Source organism: Zootermopsis nevadensis, unplaced genomic scaffold, assembly GCF_977971745.1.
Source record: "Zootermopsis nevadensis isolate Lab colony 2312 unplaced genomic scaffold, Znev_1.0 Znev_ptg000001l, whole genome shotgun sequence".
Classification (NCBI taxonomy): Eukaryota; Metazoa; Arthropoda; class Insecta; order Blattodea; family Termopsidae; genus Zootermopsis; species Zootermopsis nevadensis.
Window position 1 is genome coordinate 9,173,683 of NW_028259133.1, and position 25,350 is coordinate 9,199,032.

Consider the following 25,350-nt stretch of genomic DNA (forward strand, 5'->3'; position numbering starts at 1 on the left):
AGATTATATCACTCTACTAGGCAACAAAAGAACCCTGCAAATCCCTAATATTTGACAAGAACTATGATAATAAACAGAACAGAGAGTAAGCTATGACTTGCTTTTGATAGCATATGGAACGTGAGCACTGCAAAATGGAATGGACTTGAAACATCTCCGTGCTTAATGCTTTTTGTTTTGACTGATCGAATTCGTAATATGGCGGTGAAGGCTATTTACAACGCTACTCAGAGCAACATTAATGCATCATTTTCTGAGATTGTCCTCGTATTGTGCGTTTCACGTATCTTGTGGCTTTGTAGAAGCATGGTGGCATGAAGATCTTCTTGGCGTCTTCGTATGAGGCATGACAATCCTTACAGACGTTCAAGGTAAACACACTATGGTAGTGCAAAGATAAAAGCACGAAACACGTGCTTATTTAAATTTCATTTAAATTCACATTCAGTAAATGTAATATGAACAGTACGATAAAAATAGCGCAATAACTTATGATGGCTATTTTTCTTATAACTGACTGTGGTCTTTGTTATATTTAATACATAGTCACACATTATAAATTAAACACTTATAATGCCTAAAATATTAATTCCGACTTCACGCAACAATGAAATCGAAGACGTCATGCTAACAAAATAGGAATTTTTGTATATTTTTGTTTTGATCGTATTTACTTAATTAATTCATTGTATTTGGTTATGATTGTTTACAACTTGCCCTTAGTTTTTAACATTGAGCAGTGGTGTAGTATTGATAAAGGTTTTGAAAGTCGAAGTGACAAATAACAGAGTTTACAGAAACGAACGATGTAAGGTTGTTAGTTCATAACTCACATAAAGCACAGAAGGCGGCTGTGTAAGAGATAGTTGGCCCATAAAGTAGGTGGTTAGAAAGACCGCCCGCCAGTTTGTACGGACTCGGCTCCATGCCGTATCCTGTGGAGATTTCGATGCCAGAATTGGACATTAACCCAGCTGTACGCATGGAACGAAAGTACAATTAAGAAAGCAAGGATCTCAGCCCTCTACAAATAATATGGATCAGAGCAAGCTTTGGAAATAAAGTAATATTATTTCCATGAATCTAACTAGTTGAAATGGTTTAGAAACCGTCTTATACATACCAGACTCTCAAACGCATAAATGCATCGGTAGCCAATCTTATAATATTTTGTAAAGTAGGCACATTTTATGGATCACTTATTTTGTCTACAAATGTTGTTACTAGCAAGATAATTTCATGGAGCAGATTGATTATTGACAAACTTATATTTTCTCAGTCAATAATTAATCAATCAGTCAATTGTCTGGAACTCGAAGATTCATTACCGTATTCACAAGAACCCTCCACTGGTCCTTACACTGGGCTTCATGAATCTGATCCACATTACTACATCGGATTTCAATAAAATAAATTTTAATACTGTCCTCCCATCTAAGCCTTGTTCTGCGGAGTGGTGTTTTCTTTTTTTCTTTTTTCTTTTCTATATAGGAAACTTGAAACTTAATCAAACACACTATGAATGCAAGTGAATAAATTTAACGTCAAATTTAAAAAAAAATCATTTCTATTTTTTTTTTAAATTACAAATGACAATAAATGTTAATCAGAGATTGTAATGTGCTTTTGCAGAAATAGTAGTCGTAATTACTATGATGGGACACCTAAGACCGAAGTTTTATCTTCCACCTCTGAGATTTTATTCCAGGAATTTCTTTTGTGCTTTCGTGCTCTCGGGATTTTTACCTGGTACCCCTGCTCCAAATAATACGAAACTGTTAATGTCTTTGTTCTGTATACTTCTTTTTTCTTTGCAGGAGCCAATGGTCTGCGCCGGAGAGGTCGTCAGACGTACACTCGTTACCAGACACTGGAGTTGGAAAAGGAATTTCACACAAATCACTACCTCACGCGACGACGACGTATCGAGATGGCGCATGCGTTATGTCTCACGGAGCGACAGATCAAAATTTGGTTCCAAAATCGACGGATGAAACTCAAAAAGGAAATTCAGGCGATCAAGGAATTAAACGAACAGGAGAAACAGGCGCAGGCGCAGAAAGCCGCGGTTGCTGCCGCGGCGGCAGTAGCAGCGCAGCAACAACAAGGTGGCGGCGAGCCGAACTAGGAGTCGGTGCACAACGCTACCTCTGGGGCGTCTGCATCTCCATGGACACATCATCCGTTGCAAGGTAGGCTTTGTGTACATGTGCCATAATGTTACCACACGACATTCCTGCAGCTACAAGGTTATAAATGACTAGAAATTTATGTATGAAGCGCTAGCCATGAATATCTGTTTAGGTGGCGACGTTACTCTCTTGAACATTACTTATGTTTTTGTCGGTTTTCGACTTTAATAATCTTCGGTTGCCCACTTTTATAACTACAATGGCTGGCCTTCAGTAGATCACAAGAAATAGGCTGCCTCTTTATGCCTATTTAAATGTGAGCCGTAGCTACCAACTTGTGAGAATCACACCTGTGGTGGCAAAATACAGTTGCACCTATTACCATGCGTTAACATTGACGTCTACGAAATATTATTCTGCTTATGTATAGTTAAATTCTTGAATTAAATTATCATGCCGCTTCTGCATTTTATGGTTAGTAATGTAATATTTTAACTTTCAATCAAATGGGAGAACACAGTAAGTAGTACAAAATAATTTCTGCTTTCTTTCTAAACTCAGGTTTTTATTTGGAAAGTAACGTGTAACACGAAACAGTGCCCCCGACTTTTCAGATTTCTCGAAATATCTAACCAACAAAATTCAAAAAACCCGTACAACCAAACAAAATTATTATTAAAATACTGATTTTTCTATATCGTTTCAGATTATCAAAGCCTATCAGTCGCGTATAACGTGATTATTATCTGTTCCTCTTGGTACGTTTCCAAGAGTAATAGTAAAGCCAATATATACATACAAGCCATAACATGAGTCGGCTTTATCATCTGCGTCGTGTTCGTCTTAACGGAGTATAACATTTTTCACATTCTGCAATCTCAATTTCTACGTAGACTTTAAGATGAACTCTATACGACATCGTGATTTGCCTTAGTATGTAAACAAATACTGTCAGCCTGAACATGAAACAATATAGAACTCCAATCCCATATTTGAATAAGGTATCATTTATCACATTTTTGATACTTTAATCTGCTTTAAATACACTGTACTGCTGACTTGCTTGTTATGAATTGTTCACAATGTTATTTGAGTCAGGCGACTCTATTTTATTTATAATTTATATCAGTTGATTGCAAATAGCAATGAAAGTATATATGTGCATAGGGAAAAGGTGCATGGTTCTAATGTATAATTAAAAGAAAACATTTTATGTTATGTTATGTCATGAACGCTCAACGGAACTTTTCAATTGTCTGTGTATTGAGCGAAACTTGTGCATCTATGTGTTAGAAAAATTCAGTTGAGTCATTCGGAACGTGAAAACTTATGAAAGTAGTAGGCCCATTGTTCCAAATGTAATGTTACTATTTCTTAGAATGAGGACGTTTCGGGTAAGCCTATTGCATTGTCATTAATATTCACACTGTAAAGAAGGTGACAATTGAATTGTTCTCAAGAAATTATAGTGCAACTGCATATTACTCATGATGAAGGTATGGATGCATTCAGGTAGCCCTGTTCCAAAGTTTAATTTTTAGACTAATTGTAAACAGTTTTATTATTTATATCATAATTTAAATATTTGTTTAATTGTGAGGTAAATAAGTTATATATTTACGCAGACAGAAGTTTGATCCATCCCACAATATTTATTATGGGATACTTCCTGTAAACAATGGTCAGTTATGTAAATGAGATGAATGATATTCGGTTAACGGAGGACAGGTATTTGAATTGGCCGGCTTTGCTGTCAGGTAGGACTATGATAACAGCTTAATCGTACTACATACATCACTATTAAAGCTACTTCATACTTTTGCATTTATATTTTTGATGTTATTTTCTGGGGAATTATTTCCTGAGAAGGTGAGCTGAGCGATTAATCGCGCCAGACTTCTTACGTTGTTGATAATAAGGTCATATAATTTTGTGTAATTATGCGTATTATTTTTTCTTACATCAAGTATTTAAGTATTCTTATGTTCAGAAAATCTTGATGTGATTCAAAATTCCTGCAACTTGAATACATAATTAGTTGTGTTATACACAGAGATGATGTGTTATTAGGACTGAAATTGTGAAGCCCTAGGACAAGATTTCTTAGCTACCACCTCAGATTATCGAAGGGTGGCAAATCGCGTTTATGAACTGGTTATTAGCTTTGGACATAGTAAATTTCAACAATTATTTTGTGCCGATGAATACTTCTGTAGAAACAATGAAATAAAGGAGCATATATATATATATAAATATATAATAGGCCTGTTCCTAGGGCTAATTGTAAGCCTAGCAATGGTCCACACTGAATTAACAACTGCATTACAAGAATAATCCTCACAGATTTTAGGAACATACTACACAATCATTTGTGAAACGAATTCAACTCTTACCTTTACGTAAAGATTTATACAATACAGAAGTCAGGGAATGTTTAGTCTCTGTAGTAGACCGGTTGTCATGTCTGGGGAATGTTCATGGTTTTTCTCAGTCCTTTCAGGGAAATAACGATATATTTTTGCTTCCAATTAGGTTATGACTGCTTTCTTCCAGTTCATTAATTATCAATCACTCAATCATCCGATACATACAATTAAAAATAACTAAATAAAAGTACAGGTTTTTAATTTTATATTTTCTCATGATATAGCAGAAAGTAGCTCTGCTGTTGGTTACGGTAATTTCCAGGCCGCTGAGTTCAACATTAGAAAACTCCTTGTGACTTTCTTCGGTCAATGCAAATGGGTGTATCGAACTGATTCTGCCGCCTTCAATAAAGATTCATGAATCACAGTGTATAGGCCTCTTCAAATCCCCTCCCCTCCCGACACCGTACAAGGTTGCGAATAGACAGTCTCATTGAAACGCATAACATCCACACCCAGTTTGGGAATAAAATATCGCAGGCGGCTTCATCAGAGTTTGTTTTACCAGCTTATGGGTGTGAAACTTATTCAATCGCCGTAGGAGAAGAATATGTTCATTGGACGAGGTTGTTTAAGAACGACGTGAAGAAGGGAATATTCTGAACCGAAAACGAAGTGGTAATGGGAGAATGGGAAAATAAATTACATAAAGAGGAGCTTCATAACTTATTCTTTACCAAATACTAATGGGTTGATCAAATTAAGGTCTATAATAAGGGCGGAGCTTATGAAATATATTATAAATACATAATTTTAGCCGGAATATCTGATGGAAGCAGACAGCGCATAGTTGATAGAGGAGAGTGTGATATTAAAACGAATGTTACAAGAAATAATGTGTGTTAGTGTGGGTAGATAATCTCTTTCAGGACAGGGTGAACACGGTAATCAAGTATTTGTTCTTTAAGCAGCTGGGAATTTCCCGAACAACCGAGGGACTCTGATCCAGCTCCTCAAGAAAGTCTCTACTCAGTGGAGTTGCGTACGAAACGTTTTGTTAGAAGAACTATGGAGTATTCGATTTTTATTTTCGTTTTACCGTTACTTTCCGTCTGTACGTGTACACCATTTTGTATTAGAGTGGTATTTTTATTATTTAGTGTTCTGTCTGACGACAGGTCCATATGAACAGGATCCTTCCATCCTTTTCTGGGACTGGGACCTGTTCATATACGTTCTTGGCAGATGATCCAGAAGTGGTTTGCCATTGCCTTCTTCTGTGTGTGAATGGAGTAATTGTTGGGATGCCACGGAAGAAAACTCCGTGTTGCCTAGACCACGGCCTTGCCCAACACAAGTTATAAATTCGAGCACCGCCGGGAATCGAACCCGAGACCCCAGGATTACAAGGCCAGCGTTCTAACCACTAGACCACCGTGGCGGGCATTAGAGTGGTACGTGCCCATAATTCTTCTTAAAAAAGGAAATGTAGGATGTTGCTTGTTGCTCTAAATTTAATTTAAAACTGTCGAGATGCGGCTTATTTGTTCTAGTTTTCACCAAACTTACTTATTCCAGACTTACAGAACAGCCTATGGCATAAAGGATATACAAGACGATAGAATATCCATTAGTGTCTATTGTTGTAAACATGTGAATGCAAAATGGTGTATAATCTGTGCAACCTGAACACTTGGTTCACGTTTAAAAGCTAGTCGTTTGAGTGTCCATATCGCTTACTGTCGGTGCAAATAAGTTATGTTTGTTGATAGCGACAAAACTTTTTTGTCTCAAGAGGAAAACAAAGCACTGTCTTTGTATTTTCTCTCTTTATTTTCTGTCCCTTTCTGCCTCAGACGCTGCCGACCGATGAGCTGAGACATCACGTTTACATGCAATTACACACGCCTTCCGTGCATTATTGTTCAGAGAGACCCATAAAGTGTTGTTGGAGAGATTCGTTTACCTCTTATGTGTGTCCTACTGAAAATTATTCCGTTTCGCAAGTGATTGACGAGGCATTGTGTTTCGCCTATTAAATTGCCATTAATATACAAAGTCTCCAACCGGTCGCTTCTTTGTCTCCCGCTGTGAGTTATCATCGGGACACCCCATTCTGTGTGTTTGAAACGTCGTGGCCCCATTTGTTGTCCCATTTTATTATCCTTTTTATTGAACTTGTCTTCGAGACTCTTTCGACGGTTCATTGCCTGTAGGTCTCCAAATGATAACAAATTAACATGTAACTTCTTTAATTCCAGCGACTCTGTTCACTCTGAACAAATTGATGGACTTTATTACTCAGTTTTAAAGGGACCTGACGATGGTGTGTCACAGTCGGGAACACTAAACTCCTGGACTTTGTCCGTCTTCCGGTATTCCAGTCTAGTGACCGTTGTTAGCTTTTTCTAACGGACTCAACTGAGTAGATGACCATCTCTTTTCATCTGAGGATGGAAACAGATTCAATTTCCGATACGTTGTGCTTTTTTGATATCAGACGGTAGACAAAGACCAAGAATTTAGTAATCCCTAGTGCTGGACTTTACTTTGCAAGCCTCTATAAGTTAGTGACTTGAAAATTTAGAAAAAAACGAGTGCTTATGACTACGGTAAAATAACTGGACATATAAATAAAAATATATTGAATATGCAATTATTTTGTTCGTGAAATTAATATTTAAACTTGTCATATACTTACGTTAACCCGTAATCGTACATAGACCTCTTTCTGTGCTTTCTGAATAGTGTGAGTTCATATTTAATATAAATTATAAAATATTTTACAGAAGTCTGCGATACCTTTGTAATCGCCTCGAATTCTTGTACGCCTGTCAGCACGAAATCAATGCTGCATAATTAATAAAATTGGCTTTGGTCATTAATTATTATTTGATGTGGCTGCAACTGTTAACATATGTACTTCTGGAAACGTGTTACGGTCCATACATTTGCTCCATAAATAATAAGGCAGTTACAGTGATTTCTACTTTCGTTGTGACACTACACCTGTTTTAAGTTCATGTAAGCCTACACATTCATATCCAAGGCCTGTACAGGTTGCTTATTTAATCATGTTTTTTGTAGTAACGACATGTTAAATCAGTATGTGCGAAACCAGGTGTTAAGAATGGGCATATTTATGTAGTGCAGTAAATCTTAACCTTTTCTTGTAAGCGGACCGATAAAATAGCTGCAGGTTTTCCTAGGACCGGTATTGTCTCACATCGTAGGCCTGCAGTACAAATAGCAGCCCGCAAATGCGATTACTAATAACACTTCTAAACCTGTTTGTGTAGATGACGGAGTTGGTCTTCTGATTTGCAACGTCGTTGCTCCAACTGAATCGTCTTTTAACTGTATCCAGACCACCTCACGCACATACCTGCCCAGGGCCCGTGTTCGAATCTGAGCACGAGTCAATGGAGCGTGGGTGGACAGTGAGGGGAGTCGCGTGCTCCACTCCTACAATCGTGTTTGTACCCGTCCTTCTGGAGACGTGAAGAGTTGTGATTTGACTGAATTTACTTTCTCCCAAATGTTATATCCTACACAAGGGATCGTATCAAATAGTTTAATATTTGTCCGAAATGTATAAAATTTTAATCGGTACTCGACCGTTAAGGTCTCTGACAACTATCTCTCATTCTCGCTGCTGTGGGAACCTGAAATATCACGTATTTATCTAAGATTTATCTTGATATGATTTTTCTAGAATCTCCCGTGATGCCGCTTTCAAAGATTTGTCCACCAAAATTCTACTCGCTTTTCTCACCTAACCATTTAAGCTACCGGTCACCGTCCAGTTCATTGTAATTCCGTTGTACAGGTCACCAGTAGTCCTATATATCGCAATATATTTTTCGTTACATTATATTCTGCACTTACTTCATCGTTCTTATATTCAAATGTATTCCTGATCGCTTAGCCTTCAGTCGTCTGTAATTTATTTCCTTTCCCAAGAAAAACATACTTTTTATAACATTAAAAACCAAGACGCATGCTCTTGGTCTGTTTCAAGATGCTTGAAAACTTCAAGCAATTTTTCGCCCACTCACTTTTGTTAATAATTTAAACGAAAATGAATTAATTAATAGTAACGAGCAAAATACTGCAGCCACATTAGTGCTGTTGATTTGTTTATGGATGTAGTTACATTTTGTGTAACTGACTAGTCGGTGCTATTCAGATGACACTCGTCTGCTTTCTGACGCATTTTGTTAGTATTAACACCACCATAATGAAGTTAAAAAAAATAAACTAAAATAAATAATACAAGTATCTCACTGGTAAAAAACTTATTTCACGTATGGATATAAGAAACCTTATATTGCATATATGTAACAATAAATTTTGCTGTTCAGAACGAATTTTTTTAAATTGCAGTAACGGTTATACAGAAGTTTTTCTGATCGATGAGTTTTTACCTTATTTAATATGGCTGTCAGTTACTTTCATATGTACTCCTTCAAATAAAATGCCTTCAGAAGAAGAATCTGAAATTTCATCAACTTTGCTGTATTGTAGTGACATGTTGGCAATTAAAACAAGAGACAAACTAAATACGATGAACAAAAACGATTATCCCCAGACTCACCTTAAGAGACATAGGAAAACCACGTTTTTTAGATCAGGGTACCCTGTTATCCGGTCGAAATTCTAGTCGTGTGCTTCACGAATAAATCTTACAAAGTTACCGTTGCGCTAACCTATCTGATACCCCTGGAATTTATGCAACAGATTGTCAATATCGATCGAATCATCTCTTAGATTTTTCCCATCAAACTGAAACGCTCCTCAAAGTCCTGCGCTTATCGTTGAGTATGAGGGAATTTATTCTGGAGCTACTGAACGGTTAAAAAACGCCTGCCGTCAGCAGCTGAAGCTACAAGTTGCCGAACTCAGTGTACTGAAAGCAATGTATGCAAGCTGTGTATACGGCATCTAAAGCCTGTTGTACGGCATCACGGATACCCTCTCGTTGATTGTAAACGATAAAGTTTCAGTTCTGCTTGTTGAATAAATATAAACTCTAATGTAATAATTATTCCGTCAGCACTTAACCATATTTTATTTTACTACAAACGTATTGTAGTAAGTCTACTGCAGACGCATTTAATGCTCACTCAGCTATTATCAATGCATGTCTTGCCTTACACTCTGCATTTATTTACAATTATTTTAAGGTTGTTGTATTTATTTTGTATTTTTAACACGCGTAACTAAGGTAATGTTACGAGTTTTAAAGGCTTAATTATGTTAACTATGTGGTGATAAACTACATGATAGTTAAGTAGACCCGAAATGCGTCTGTAATATAATAGGTCTTACTAAGAGGAAATTGTGTTAAGTTTGGGATTGAATAATTATAACATTATGTTTATTTCTGCTCCTGGTAATTAAGTTGTAGTGCGCACCAACAGTCTCTTAATAAACTCACGATAAACTGAAGATAAAAGTGAAAGATCCATGATTATGAGCATGTGTGGGTAGGCCTACTGAGCAGTACGCGTTGGTATGTTTTAAAATTACAGTTTCATTTCACCAGCTGCTCCTGTTTAATTGTGTCTTCCGTTTTTCTGTGCCCAGTAGTATCACGCTGATTTTTAAGTTACGTAATTTTGTATTTAGTTTTGCACATAACGAGCTAAGAAACTGTAATGATAATAATGAGTGATAAAAAGAATTTAATTATCGTCATTTATCATTCCAAACACCAACCCCATTTTTATCTTACTCTTACACCAGGCTTCAACTTTGCTAGCTAGTGGTTAACACCTTCATATACGGAAGGTTCCGGTTTGAATTATCGGCCCGGATACAGGAGGTTTTCCTGTTTATCTCAGTCCCTTAAAGGAGACTACGAGATTTTAACTTAAATTAGACCACGCCCACTTCCTTCTACATCCTTTTCAATACATTGTTCATTAATCAGCTATATGTAATGTGAGCTTATAACAGCGAAGATTAATCGACAAAAACAGATGAATAAATAAATAAAAATAATAGCTCTCGTTTCAATTCAAGATACACTGCCGTCACGTAGGTGGAATATTAAACCAGTTCAACGTATAGACAACGCAGTAAAGTCAGGCCGAAGTATCAAGCAGATGTATCCATTTGAGGGGTGATTTTTTTATATGGGTCTATAAAAGTCTATGCTTTAATGATAGCCTTTGTGCTCGCTGCTGTATAAAGAAACATAACCGATGCAGTAGTTTGAGAATAAAATTCTTCCTCTCTCACGAAATGTGTATCTATCTCTGTCCCACTAATATTCCTTACAAGAGAAAATCAAGGCAGACAACTGGCTGATGTCTTCATCGTGTTTGGAATGAACGAGAAGATTGCTGATACGGACAGACAGGCTTCTCTGCAACAAAACAGACGTATTTATCAGCGTGGTCTTGGCACTGTATAACCGCTTTGTCTTTTTTTCTTTAGTGCACTGCTACTGATATTACAAAAAGGAAGATTACATGTAATTTGGTTTGCTTAGCCTCTAAATACAGTTACACAAATCAGAAATAAGTTTTCTGTCAACACATTACGCTCTGTTTCAGTGTTCATATTATTACAATTCTTCTGCTCACGATATGTTCAAGGATTAGGAATTCTGATGCCTCTCAAAATATACGTTTAATCGTCCAAATGATTTTCCTGCGATTCGTATGAAGATTTGTAATTTTTTATATTTTCGTGTTCACCCATTCTATCTGCACGGTTTTCCCATCTTATTCTAAGCTATAGTCTCTTGAGATAGGCCTATATTATCTGTCTTGTTTGTGTCAAATGTTAGTAGCCTATTTTTGTCTAATTTTATAATATCCAGCTAAGTTTCTTAGATTTCTCATTTCTGCAGTTTCCAAATTTTTTTGTATTCTTTGTCTTCACCCCGTGCCATCTCTCCACCGTATTAATTATTATTCTCATAATTTTAGGTGCTTCTTACGCCTTAGCGTAAGCGGCGAACAAATTATATTCCCGTTCATGTTTGTCTATTGCGTCTTTCTTCACATTGCTTCAGTAATGACTTTAAATCACATTCTGCAACAATGATATTGGATGACAATATTACTTTGGTACCACTCTTTCAATTTTTACCCTACTGATGCCATCACCCCCTGAAACTATAGTTTATTATTTATTAAGTGTTCTGTCTTACGACAGGTCCATTGCTCTGCCCAAAAAGAGCTCTCCAGTTGTCCTTATTCTCGGCTTCTCGCTTTAATTCCTGGAATGTCATCTTCTTTCCTTGTTTAAGGTCGTCGGTTAGCTGTATCAGTCTTCTTCCCAGTCTTCGCTTTCCATAGTGCACTCCTAAAATTGCTATCACACATGACGTCAGTAAAAATATAAATTTCCAAACTATATTTCGCGGACACACTGGATTTTCTCAGCACTTAGATGTTAGGGTAAGCTTGTATTATTCAGCATTATCTTACTGGTTCTTTATCATTATGACCTGCTTTCGATTCGTTAACAAAAACGTTAACATGCATATTAAGTTCTTTTCACAACAGAGGACACAAAATATCATTATAAATTATAATCCTCTTCCCGAACCGTGGTGGAGTGGTTGGCACTCCTGCTTTGTGTTTTGGGAGTCCTTGGTTCACATATCGACCTACAGGCCATCTATTATCCAAACTTAGGGTTTTTTGTGATTTTTCTCGGTCCGTAACTGCAATGTTGCCGAAACGTTGGTTAATGCCAAATATCCAAGGAGGCTCGCCCGAAAGCCGACGTTATACAAATTTTTAATTTGATTGGTCACAGTAAATTCTTCTCGTCATATAAAAGGTAGGCCTAATCGGTGACATGTTGTGTTGTAATAAACTCTGCTTATGTTTTAATGCCTTGACTTTATTGGTAATTAGTTTTTGGAATGTTTAGCGGAAAACATCGATATATTTTTTGTTCTCTGACCCTTAAAACAGCATATACAGGGTTGCTGCACGTTCTGCATTTGAGTTCTAGGTCTAAATGCTCTATTATTCTACTGTAAATATTATGACTTCAGTAAGCTGTTTGATTAAAATCGATCAAGTTGTTCAAAGCATATTACAGTGGATATGCCTGTAACGTTTCATAGACACACCGGTACGATGTACCAGAAGTCTGCCTTTCTGTTGGAGTGATGGAGGAATAGTGTAGCCAGTCCATAAAGTTAATAAGATGATGTTCTTTAAAATCTGATGAAGAAGCCTATAGTATCACTGACCTCTTCATGTGGCTCTCGAATTGAAGAGACGTCATAGTCTATACTAAAAAAATCACTATTACGGTTTTTCGAAAAGGAAATGACAAACTAAGAAAAATCTTAAGTTGGATAAATGTTTCTCTAGTGACAAAAAGTGATATAACGTAAAGTATAATTTTCAGACCGTCATAAATTAAGCTGCGGACCACCGATTGAGAAACACTGTACCAATCCACTTAGAAAAGTAGTTGTCTTTTGTTAAACATTAAATAGGCCTATATTTTCTCCTCAAAAATATTTTAAGAGACGATAATTTTTTGCCAGACTACGAATAATTCTGATAAATTGCACGTCTCACAAATCATGAACAAGTTTTAGTTAATTTTTTTCTGCCTCTTTGCATCTAATCAGGATTGAGTAGCCTGTAACCTTACTTTCAAGTAGTTTTAATCTACTACCGATGATTGTTAGCAACTAGCATTTTCTGTAGATATTTCAGTGTTCGTAATGCATTTGATTTCAGAATTCAAAATCATTTGAAATTCATAGTGCTTAATGTCTATTTATCTCGTTGTCATAAGCTGCTTTCCTGTTCTCGCATTCGTTTGCTTGTGTGAGCATAGTAAATATATTGCATAATGTTCAGTTTTACAAGAATGTTTAAGGTGCATGCAAAGATTCAACCCATTTACCGACGTCTGTGGTTATGCAAGAAAACAGATTTACTATTTTTATAATGGAATGGAAACGTGTTTTTATACTTATAGTAAACTGTGTTGTGTTTTTAAAAGGCATTGAGTTGTTATTTTTTAAACATGCTGAATGAGTATAAACGAAAAACCGGTCTGTTCACTATCAAATAGGTAATGCATCTTACATCAAACTGTACAGCTGAACAAAGAATAGTCTGTGTCGTACAGTCTGCATATTTGAAATGTTTCACTATTCAGTTTGGACTTTTCTCTGTGTGTGCGTGATGATGTCATACAGTAAGCAAAGTCGCTCACTAAATTAGATGCAGGCGAGTATTGTGTTATTGAGCATATCACTTTCAATCTCACTTCTTATACCTCTAATAATTTTTCTGCATAAACTCCCCTGGCAGGTTGTATATTACCTACTTGAATATGAACCATCTTGTGTCTCGTAATGTATGTTTACATTGAACATGTTTTCACTATCTTGATAATTAGGATCTTTATAATGCAAGAGCATATTCGGATACTTCTCGTGGAGGGTGCGAGGTGTTTGGAGTGTTTAATGATCTGTTGTTGGCAGGTGAATATTCGTTCGGTGGTGGAAATGGAGGAATATTTAAAATGTGCATGCAGGCGTACTATCATTGCGCCGTGTGCTGAATCAAATTGAAATAAAAAAGTTCTGAGAAATAAATACTTAAGGGCCGTATTTTAAGTGGCAATAGAGTCGGTCTCACCTCGCAAGTTGGCACGGTTAACATATTTATATTATTGGCGACAAGAATTTTAAAATTACGGAAGTGAGATCTCTAGAAGAGTGATATTTGTACAAAGTTTATTGAAATTCCTTCTGTTGATTTTTACGTTTTGGGTGAGTGTTTAAACATGGATGCACGTGAACGTAATGGCTCTTTGGCCAAAGTCCGTCTTTCTCTATGAAATAATAAAAGTACCGATATATTAACAAAATAACATCTGATGATACATCTTAATCTAAGGAGGGTGTTCATGGTTGAACGAAAGTAATTAGGCCTACATATTTAGTATTATTAGTGCAATCAGATCGATGACATTAGGAAGGATCAGACACGTGGCGCCTAAAAGATAATTTAGAAATGCTTACAAAATTTTAGCCGAGAAACCTCGAAAAATACCTATAAAATAGATTGGAAGACAATATTGAAATATGTAATCTTCGAACGATAGATTGCGAAGTTGAACTCGCTGAAGATAGGGTCCAAGGTTCTTACGAATTTAGCAATTGGCCTTGGGGTTATGAAGGGAGGTACTTTTTTGGAAATCGCAACTACATGATCGTAGGCAATACAAGCGTTGTTATATAATTCTCTTCTGTTAGTAGACTGTGTCTTGGGAAAATAAAGTGTCATGTTTTTTTTCGATAACTGTCTCATCTTTTCATTATATAGGCCCATTTTTATGAATGTGTTTGCCGTTTCAAATTATATTTCCGAACTCATCCTGTAGTAAACAACAGTTGATCACGATTTAGTTCTCACAAACTGTCTAGGTGGCAGCACGACTGTGATTACGAATATTTCAGATTTCAGTCATTTCAGTGGCTTGTCAGGTGCAGGGCAGGAAGCGTTCGCGTTGTCATATTGCAGTCATTTTCGTTTTCTGTGCCATTTTTAGTGCTACGTTTCTTTGGTGGTATATTTTGTGTCTGTGAATAATATTTATTTATGTGTTAAATGTGAACAAAGTAGTTTTTTATTTTTGCGTGGAAGTATAGCCCATTATGAGACCAAATAAGTGTGTTTTGTTGTGGGTAATGACAATTCGTAGAATATTTGACAGTGTGACTGGTACATTTCCTGCTTCTTATACAGGAGGTCTCGGGTTCTTTCCAATCTCTGACCAGAGACCGACTGTACTTACTGTGGTTTCTCGTGGTTTTCCTCTGGGCAGATACCGGGAAAATATCTTAAATTAGACTCACGACCGCTTGCTGCCGCATTTTTTTCCAAATCGTTGTTTACTGTAGTCCTCGCATTCGACGCTATATAGTCTGAGCAACTGAAAAAGTGTCGTTAAATAAACTTTAAGTGTAAGATGTAACGGAGAACAAAAACTTGGAAGTTGACTAACTTGTCGTTGGTTCGTACTACAGGTAAGCTACACCATGATAAATTTCTTACAGAAGTTTAAAATATCGTGTCAATCATGGATATGCCAAATCCGAAAGAATTTCTACTAGATTCAAACAACGTTTCCAACTATTCGGATTTATTCAGTCATTTAAAGCCTAATCTATTTCAGTGTGATGTCTTCTGAGATGTTACGTCGTGTAGTCTGGTAGATTACCGACGTTTCAGAAGTGCTTGATGTGTCTCTATGATGATGGTATTAGCTCCTCTGAAACGTCGGTCAACGTATGCGACACTACACGGCGTAGGATCACATGAGACTGGCGTCATCTTTGTAAACTGTATTTGTGGCCATTATGAGGCTTATTTTCTTATTTTGAAAGACAAAAAACTTAATGATATGCAAATGTTAGCGCCAGTCTTGCAAGTCGTAAATTTTAACCCAATACGTCGTTCCTGGGAACTGTATTTGTAAACATACTCGACGTGAAAGTTCATGTGTTGGCTATAGGATTTCGCTGGAGTAAAATCCTGTTCTGAATATTAGCTACACCTGCAGTGTTGTTTTGTATCTGTGGACATTTTGGTGTGTTTATTATTTTGAATTGGAAGGGTTCCATCTGTTTCACATAAAGTAGCCCATATGCTTTAGGTTTTGGTTATAAACACTCGCACGATCTGTTCTGAGCTTAACCCGGTTGTTTTGTTGATGTAATTGTGTTTGTGGGGATGAATTTGACAATTTTTATTATTGTTTATTCGGTAATCATTTGATTGTGTTCTGTGTATATTTGACTAATCGCTCAACGAGCTGTATCTCGCTGCTGGATCCTATCACGTGCCACATGACGTCAAGTCCACGCACATCCACTCTGTTTTTTTTCTATTTTCGTAACGTTCATTTTAAAATATTGTTCCGTCTACGCCTTGGTTTTCCGAGAGGTCTGTTTCCTTGAGGCTTTCCAAACAAAATATTGTCTTATGGCTGTGAAATGCGGTTTCTAACTTCAAAGAAGCATAATTTATTAGTGTTTGTAGATTAAGTGTTCAGGGAAACATTTGTTGGAAGTTAGTTAGAATGTTACAGGGCGATTGACTTCGTGATTTATGCTGAAAAATGGTGAATTTCAGGATGTTAGGTGTGTTGGACGTGCGGCTTGGATCAGAGAGGAGACGAAAGCATAGAGAATTTTGGTGGGGAAACCTCACCTCAGATTACAGAGCAGGTGGAAAGATAGCATTAAAGTACATCGAGGAGTGGTAGAATACTATATTAACGTACTTGTGAAATTCCTGTTGCCATAGTTACCGAATATGAAAATAATAAATCTAAGTAGAAGTGACTGGAAACTATTTTGTAAGTTAAAATAATGTATTTCCCTTGCACAAAAGTACGGATGAAGTCGTTATGCGTTGACCACATGGGTTTCGGTTGAACTTATCTAAGGGCAGAGTGAATTTGCGTCACCCTTATTTAAAGCAAGGTTAGGGTTAGTAGTAGCATTTGAGCATTAATGGGACATAATGCTGAAAAGACTCAACGTCTTTGTAGGGTACTGAATTCCTGTCGTCCATTCAAAACGGACTTGCATGCCCTAGAGATTTTACCGCGCCTCGCAACTTAATGTGTATTATATAAAGTCAGTTTGAGTTTGTAAGTGGAAGTGTTTGTTGGCGCACGTGTTAAATATTTAAATGGTGGCGGGCCTCCGGTGGGGGGGGAGGCTTTTTAAGTAAGTAACAAATATATATTTTTCTTCATTTATGTCCTGTAATCGGCCTCCGTGATAGCCTGAAGATCACCGCCACAAACAAAAATCTGTTATGGCGTTTTTTTCCTGTTCTATTTGCACGAACTGTGGAATTGTGTCGTTCACTCGAAACACATAACTTTATTTGCATACGGTATTAATCCAATGATGACTGTGACAACATACAACGAATACGAGCTTATAGTTCACGAAATGGGTTATAACTCGATAACCCTGAGCTTATGATTAACAACAATCAGGTTGCCATTGTTAACGAAGCATAAAGCATAGACGCAAATTCTATAACTAGCGTCCCTAGACGATTCTGTACGGAAAGCAATCACATTGCAGCCAATCATTCTACAGCACCACTTATAGATTACACTTTCAATTGTTAGCTTTCGGCCATGTTGTGTGATTGTAAGTGCAAGTCCATAAGACCAGCCCATATTATATTCTGTATTACATTACTTTTCACCCATCGCCCCACCCTTGAACTAAGCCTCCCTAGCCAATCGTAAACAAAGTTGGCGTGATATTTGGAAATTGTATTGAATGTCATGTAACAATAAACCACCGTACCAGTAACTCTCCTCCCCTTCCAATATCATGTACTTCAGTGGTCAGATAGTTTTTCCGCTGTTTGCGTAATCGATACGTTAATCGTTTTCTGGAGATTTGGTGTAGGATTGCACGTGACTGTTCGGAAAATCTTGCTCTGACCAGCTCATTTCCCTGATGGTTGTAAAGGGAATTGAGCGGATCAGAAGATATTACAATTGTTAGTGGTGCATTGTGCTGAGACATGACAGGACAGATGGCTTCATCATTCCTATTGAATAAATTCCCTAAATAAAAATAGGGACAAGTTTTGTAGTTTGTGAAATAATTATGTGGCATTTTGTTTATAATTACTGATCTCCGGTTTTTATAAATTTCTACATAAACGAATTATTTTCGACAGTTCGGCTCCATGCTTCAATTTAACTACACTACATTTTACATTTATTAAAAAGTGTGACGGTCTCCTAATTTTTAACATTTTGACACATTCCACCCTAAAAGTGTAGAATTTGAAGTGAAAGTGAAGCTTTTACTGAAATGTTTAATAATGTTGAACGCTATTAAGTAAGCGTGACATTTACTATTAGAATGTGCGGAGTAAATAATCAGTTCTGTAGATTCGTGTGAAATATTATGTGGTATACAGAGTGTTATGTGTACATCTTTTTGGGGTACTTGTATTTGTGCATCCTGTTGTGGTATCGATTGGTTTACTATATGTAATTGATTAAAATACACCAGCTACACACATTAATTTTTTTTTGTTAACAGTGTTATAATACATTTACATTTGCCGAAGCATTCTTTGATCTTAGAGATACCTATCTTCCAATGAATTATTAAACTGTCATATTGAATTTACTTAAATTATGTTAAAAGGGAAGCTATTGCTTACTTTGATGCTGGATAGCACAGGGTTTATTATGAAGTTGTCCCAATTACATGCATGCTAAAAAAAAATATTTAGCTTTTATTTACATTAATGCAAAGATTTAAGCTGCATGTATACTTTCTAGTACAGATTCACAGTTTCTGCTTTAGACGTCTTCTGTCTCCCTCACTCTGAAACCTCGATAACCCTTTCACTGATCGTAGTAGGCCATGAAAATTTTACGAGTCGTTTCTATGTGGCCGTTTCCTATTCGGCGTCGTGTAGTACGTACTTGCTTGCTTTTGGCCCCTTCGGTGTAATTTGAAGTGAATTCATGTTATGCTGTTTATACCTCGTAAGCTGCCGTTTGCTTAGCCACTTTAACCCCTTCCCTACCAATTTTGTACGACGCGAGTTCCCACTGCATAAACTACTGACTCCATCATCCTATCAACAGTCAGTCCTCTCTTGCTCGTATTCCTTCTAAAGGACTCAGTTGTATCGTTTACTGCTACTGGTTAGAGAATGAGGAGTTTTATACGTGAAATATCATCAGCTACTAGGTGTTCGATTTCTTGGTTAGTCGAATCGATTCTTCCATGTCTTCGATGGTCAACGTCGATGCCAAGTTACCGAATTTTTCAGAAAGGGTGTACCACCCTAAAGGAAGAAGGTTTGGTTGTTTTTCTTTTTAAATTATTTCGCTCTGACAGGGAATTTGTTTAATTTCGCTGTTGTACTGTAAGGAATGCCAAGTGAGATACGAAGATGACTCCTGGGACTTTGTGTCGTCACATGGAGGTCACATTTTTGACTTTTGTTTTAATCATTTATTGACTTAATACAGTTTAGCGAATTCGAAATGGAAAATATGTGTCAAATTAAGCTTTTTTTTGGTGTTTGAATGTACAATCATATTAACTACAAGGGCAGTTATAATCGATTTGTTTTGTTTCTGTACAAACTGCTATGCCAATTTTAATAAAATAAAACTCGGTCCTTCCATAATTTCGGTTGGGATTACATTTCCAAATCATAGCATTTAATTCTCAAGAAGCATAACTCACTAACAATGAGTCGCCATTAGTTACCAATTTAAATAAATAAAATTTCTGAAAGAGACAAAACTATGCATAACACTTGTAAAAATGTAAATTCTACAAACAAAAATTGAAGTTTCCATCAATATGATGTGCTTCGTAATGTATCCTCGGCAGATGATTTCTTTAAAAATGACACTATGTGCGACTCACTCAGTTTAATCGTGTTTTAGGTATAGAACAATTGTGTGCCTATTTAATATTATGCTGGTTTATCGCAGTTGTTATAACATTAATAAAGTTATATATCTTTAAAATTGCATAAAAATTAAGAAATTCTGGTAGTGGTGATTCTTCTACACCTGATCTTACGGTCATGCCACAATATCTCGGTCTACATGCATAAGTCAGTGACGTTTAATCCACTGTGGGTGAAATATTTAGGCTAATAGATAATGTTGTGAATCGGTCTCCGGTTCAGCTTTTTTGACTACAGTTCTCGTCACGTTAACTATAAAGTAGGAAGGTTTTATGTTCTGCTTTCCCCTTTAGCAGCAGTAGTTAATCTGTAGATTTAATGGTGTGTGTTCGTCGTCTGTTGTTATGCGCAACAGAAGGTATTTTATGTATCAGATGTACGCATTATTCTTAACTAGGCACATTAATTCAAATACAGAGCCCCATAACGTACTGCACGCGTTCATAATCGGTTGTTTTCAAACTTAATTCGCCGTTTTTAGTGTTATTTCTTCAATAAACTCACCTGAGTTTTATGTATTATATTTGATGAATAGAAAACGAGATTTATGCATTTATTTAATAAACAGTTTAATATAAACATTTGATTAATCTCTATTGTTTATGTATTGGATATAAAAATTTTATAACGGTGTTAAAATTGAAATTTATGTGACGAAAGTTCCACATTATTTGCCTCATTGTGTGTGAGCGGCGCTGGATGACTTCATACGTGCTGGACAACTGGGTATCGATTCCTTGCATGGGCAGGAATCATTTGTCTTCACCACCAGATCCAGATTAGCGCAGGATAACATTAAGCCATTTTATCCAGTGGGTTCTTGGGGACAGTCGTCTCGGATAAGGAGGTCAGGGCGTGTTGACCATTGACCTTCGTCCAGTGCCAAGTAAGACATTGAGCTTTACCTCCAATTGCTCCATTCATTATCATACCATGATGTATAACTACAGGGAGTACTTTACTTCTATCTGCATGTATAAAAGGCATAAGATTATATCCATAAAATATAGGATAAAAGGGTAATGATGCCTTAAGTTTAATTCGGATACAGTATAGATAATTCTTAGTAGGATCTGAGGTTCTCACTGCGGGGAGTACGAAGATGGATGCATTCGGGATGGTAGTGCCGTGTACTTTCTCATAGCCCTGATGATGGAAGCAGCAACGACCTCTGAAATTTTGGTACACTTCTACCAGATTTGTTGCCACGCGTAAATTGAAGGCGCTGTTAGTGCGTGGGGTCATTTTGAATGAGAATCGCTGATAAATTTTCTGATTTTAAACTAGCAAAATTAGGTTTCACCTATTTGCTTCTCGAAGGAATAACAGAGTCGGTTTTAGGAGAGAAGGAACAGAGTTGTTGCTCGGAGCACCCAGCATAAAGGAACGCCAAACCGAATTTGATATTACTTGTTGACTAATGCTTTTTTTTCTTTTCTAAGCGAAGCAAAATGTGCACTACTTGGTCTTTCTTTACGTGTCCTTTCCTGATATTATTCGAATGCTGATCGAGTTTGACCAATCGAAACCGTGAAGCCTTCACCTTAACTTGAGGGCCTGGGCCTGAGAAATAAATCAAAGGGCCCCGGTAAGCTTCACGAGGTGACGGAAAGCAATACTAATCCGTTTGAATTGTTCCTTTATTACAATGCTTGCCATCAGCAGAGAGCCCGTGACAGGCAAACATGAATAAGCAATATTAATATAAAGTTGTTTTGATGTTGGGGTGGGGGAGTTTGGTGTCGTTTCGTTTGACCAGGACGCCATTTTTTCTAGGGCCAGCCATATCAAGGGACAATAGTCCATCGATAGCGTAGCTGCCCCTCTGTATGAGCAATTCCACATTTGTGCGTTATCATTTTCTGTTTTGCATCACTCGTCTTTATTGCTTGATTTTCCAATCCAGCGTCGCTGAAACTTCAAGCATGTCCATTCTTCTTGCCTATCTGGAGGTTCTTGTCTCCTGGGAGCGGTAACTATGGTAACTGTCTACGTGGTACGATCACCCTCCAGTCTAAGCGAGTTGGCTGCTGAGGTGTCTATAAAACAATGAAGTTGATTTTACGAGTTGGAGTTGATATATGCTTTACTGTAAAATGAAATTGCTTTCTCTCACTGGCCCCTCCATCTCTCCGCCACAGCGCTCTTCCCGACGCTACGAAATAACAGTCTTAATAGGCCTGCGCCAGCAATTAGCCTATAACATTGCTGTACTTACAACCGTCGCATTTCGAGGCACAAAACCAAATTCAAAATTACAAAATTTGATATATCTCAACGCTATTTTATTGATATTAATTAAGATTCTGTCACACGCTTGTGTGTAGTTAGACTTTGGTCTAGGCCTGTGCATAACGTAAAGAAATATAGCAGCAGTTTTGCAGTAAATGGAACAGGATTTATTCTTTCTCACCACTTCTCACCTAGCTCTTTACTGAGTAACATGGAAAATTAGTTTTTATGCGGGGAATATTACGCCACTATCAGAATAACTACATCAGGCATCGTCTTGTTAGCAACGCCATGCTACACCGTGTTGGCGGCTTACAAGTAGACATCAACGTTTCGAAGGAATTTACTGCCTTCTTCTTCATGGATTTACTCCATCTTCCGTGCCCTGAAGATGTGAGCTGTATAATATGTTCCTCCGAAACTTTTGTATGTGCCTTCTTGTTACCAATCGTACGACGTCAGACGACATTGTTTTTTTTCTGCAAGTCCTCCAAGGACACCATCCATCTAGCTAAAGGAGCTGCAGATGTTGGAAGGTGTTGCGCATTGAGTATCACGCTGAAGAGTTAAATTGCTCCATTGTCCACCGGTAGTTTACGGAGGAACATTTGTTAACTGTTCTAAATGAGCGCTGCCAAAGGTACATATGATGTTAAGAATTTTCTGCTGGTCAGAATGTATGCCGTCTGTTACATAGAAGTCGACAGGTGCATAAAAGGGGCATGGTTAATCTAGCAGGTTTTTACTTTACCGTGGAAATTAACTTTAGTATCGGAGAGTAGTCTTTTGTGTTTTTTGGGTAATGTACATGGAATTTACACAATGCTAGGAACTTTTTTGCAGTCGTTGACACGTTACAACCAAGAATGAGATAAGTTGTTTTGTCATGATACGGAGATTGATTATCGCTGCATATCTCACGCGAAGTCCACCTTCTTTCCGAAAGTCGCAGCTCAATAATTAACATTACTGATTCGTATTTGGGAGTTACCGAATTCAAATCTCGACCCTTGAGATCGGCTATCCCGGTTGATGATTTTCGTGGTTTTCGTCAGTCATTCTGGGAAAATGTTGGAATAGTACCCGAAGTTAGGCCATTATCACTGCTTCCACATCGTTTCTAATTCAGCATTCCATAAATATTTTATAATTAGACGCTATAGGCCTAAACGTGTATTCTGACTTACGTACAAAATAAATTCGTCTTATTTGACCGATAAAAATAATCTCAGAAAGCGAAATGTGACTGCAGAATTTGATATTACTAGCGCCTACCCCGCAAAGCTGCAGAAATAACAAGGTTGTCATCGTGCGATGTATGGTCCTGAGACAAAGTAAAACCATCTCCTGTAGGTCTGTGAGGTCGCATCCTGTTCATTAGGGGTACAAATGTGACCGGCCATCGCGCTGTACTCATGTTCCGTTTATCAGTAAAGTATCTAAGAAGAGGGACATAAGTTTATGTACGAGATGAGCTTTTCTGATCGCACAGTACAAATTCCTTTATCATCATTCAGAAGATTTAGGTGATTCGTAACCACCTACAAGAACACATGGCGTCACAACCGAGAAGACCACAGTCGACATATTGGCCTCCGTACAAACGTCAAATTTCAGATGCTATTTCTGGGTCATGTCATGATTTTGGGTCAATTCTCACGAGAAGAAAAGTTTTGCTCATGCGTGATTTTGCTGTCTGCTTCCTACAAGCGATTCCCTTCTACTCATATCTGAAGCAACAGACCCGATGCGAAGCCTGGTGTTTAGATCATGGCACCCAGAGATCGCTTCTGCGTCATGCTTTTAGAGCGGCTTGTCCCTTTAATACCTATACTATGACCGCATTAATTGATTCTATTAAAGGCCAAAGGGTTAACTATTTCATTGTTGGGAGTGAAAGTGTAGAGATTTGTATTCGTTTATAACGAATTACTAGTTCGAAATTTTGCTTGTTGAGACTTTATTTAAAGTTTTTGTTAAAACAGTTTTATGGGAGGATAATGTTAGGCGGGATATATGGGAGATAGGAGACTGGATTTTGTTGGCCCAGGACAGGGTCCGGTGGAGGGCTTTGGTTAATTCGGTGATGAACCTTCGAGCTCATTAAACCATCTAGTTAGTTAGTTATTAAAACAGTTGTGGGCCTAGTTCAGTTCGTACAGTGTCCCAATTAACGTGAAACCCGCCGAACCAACAGCAACGGGAGAATATCCGAGAAATGTGTTGATCACAACGCAGAACGTAGCAGTCGCATGCTAGCAGGTTCCGAGTTACGTGGGACATTGTATAATGAATACAAAGAGGTATATGTACCTAAGTGCGAGGACCTGAAGAATCCTCATCACTCTGACGATGGAAACGTCGGTATACTTTTACCAGGCTAAACGACGCAACATTATACTCGACGCCGCGACAACCTGAAATCTCATCCTGAAGTTAATTTATCTGTTTTAAAACTGACTAATGAGTGCAGATTACCAGCAGCTGTGCATACGAAAATGTTCAAAAACATAATTTAACAGGGAAAGATTTTATGCAAGTGTAATATGGGACGGCTTCTTACTGCAGAGGTCCGGGATAGAAACCAGAAAAGATCATGTGCGATTTGCGGTGAACAACGTGACACAGACAATGTATTCTTCATCATCATAACAATAACTGCCTGATAGGTCAGACCCTTGAGTTACGCTTGACCATGAGTGAAATAGGTGTCATAATAATTTTAAAGTTTGTTTGATTTCAAAATTTTAAAATTGTTGCTAAAATCGCTTCTGTGCGGACGTAGACTTTCATAATCAAAGACGGGTCGATCGAATATAGAGAAGTGATTGATCAGATCAGTTCATGCATATTCAAACACTGTAAAAATTGTAGGTCTAGTTCTGTCAACAAGTGTGTGGTTGTCGTGTTGATTCAGAATTCATCGGGAGAAATTTGTCGAGTCTTAGCAAGCAAGTAAAATTCTGTTGGGAATTTGTGCATAATTTATGGTATAATTCCTTAAAATAATACGGTATTAGGAACACGCGATTCTGACGGAAGCCGTGAATTTTACCAGAATCGTTAGGCCTGTGTGTACCAGGAAAGTTTGGGGCTGTGCGGGTAGCAAAATAGAATGATGATATC

General features: G+C 37.4%; 1 protein-coding gene across 3 annotated transcripts in view; it reads left to right on the forward strand.

The window, feature by feature from the left end:
* LOC110838342 (homeotic protein ultrabithorax) overlaps positions 1-25,350 on the forward strand; it is an 879,469-nt gene that overhangs the window by 289,570 nt on the left and 564,549 nt on the right. For 2 of the 3 annotated variants that reach the window (XM_087342533.1, XM_087342531.1), the window contains exon 2: positions 1,818-2,192. In XM_087342533.1, the coding sequence (XP_087198659.1) occupies positions 1,818-2,128 (311 nt within the window). In that variant the 3' untranslated portion in view covers positions 2,129-2,192. Of the gene's footprint in view, positions 1-1,817; positions 2,193-2,838; positions 4,929-25,350 lie in introns of those variants that run through there. The other variant, XM_022081453.2, reaches the window with a different exon arrangement.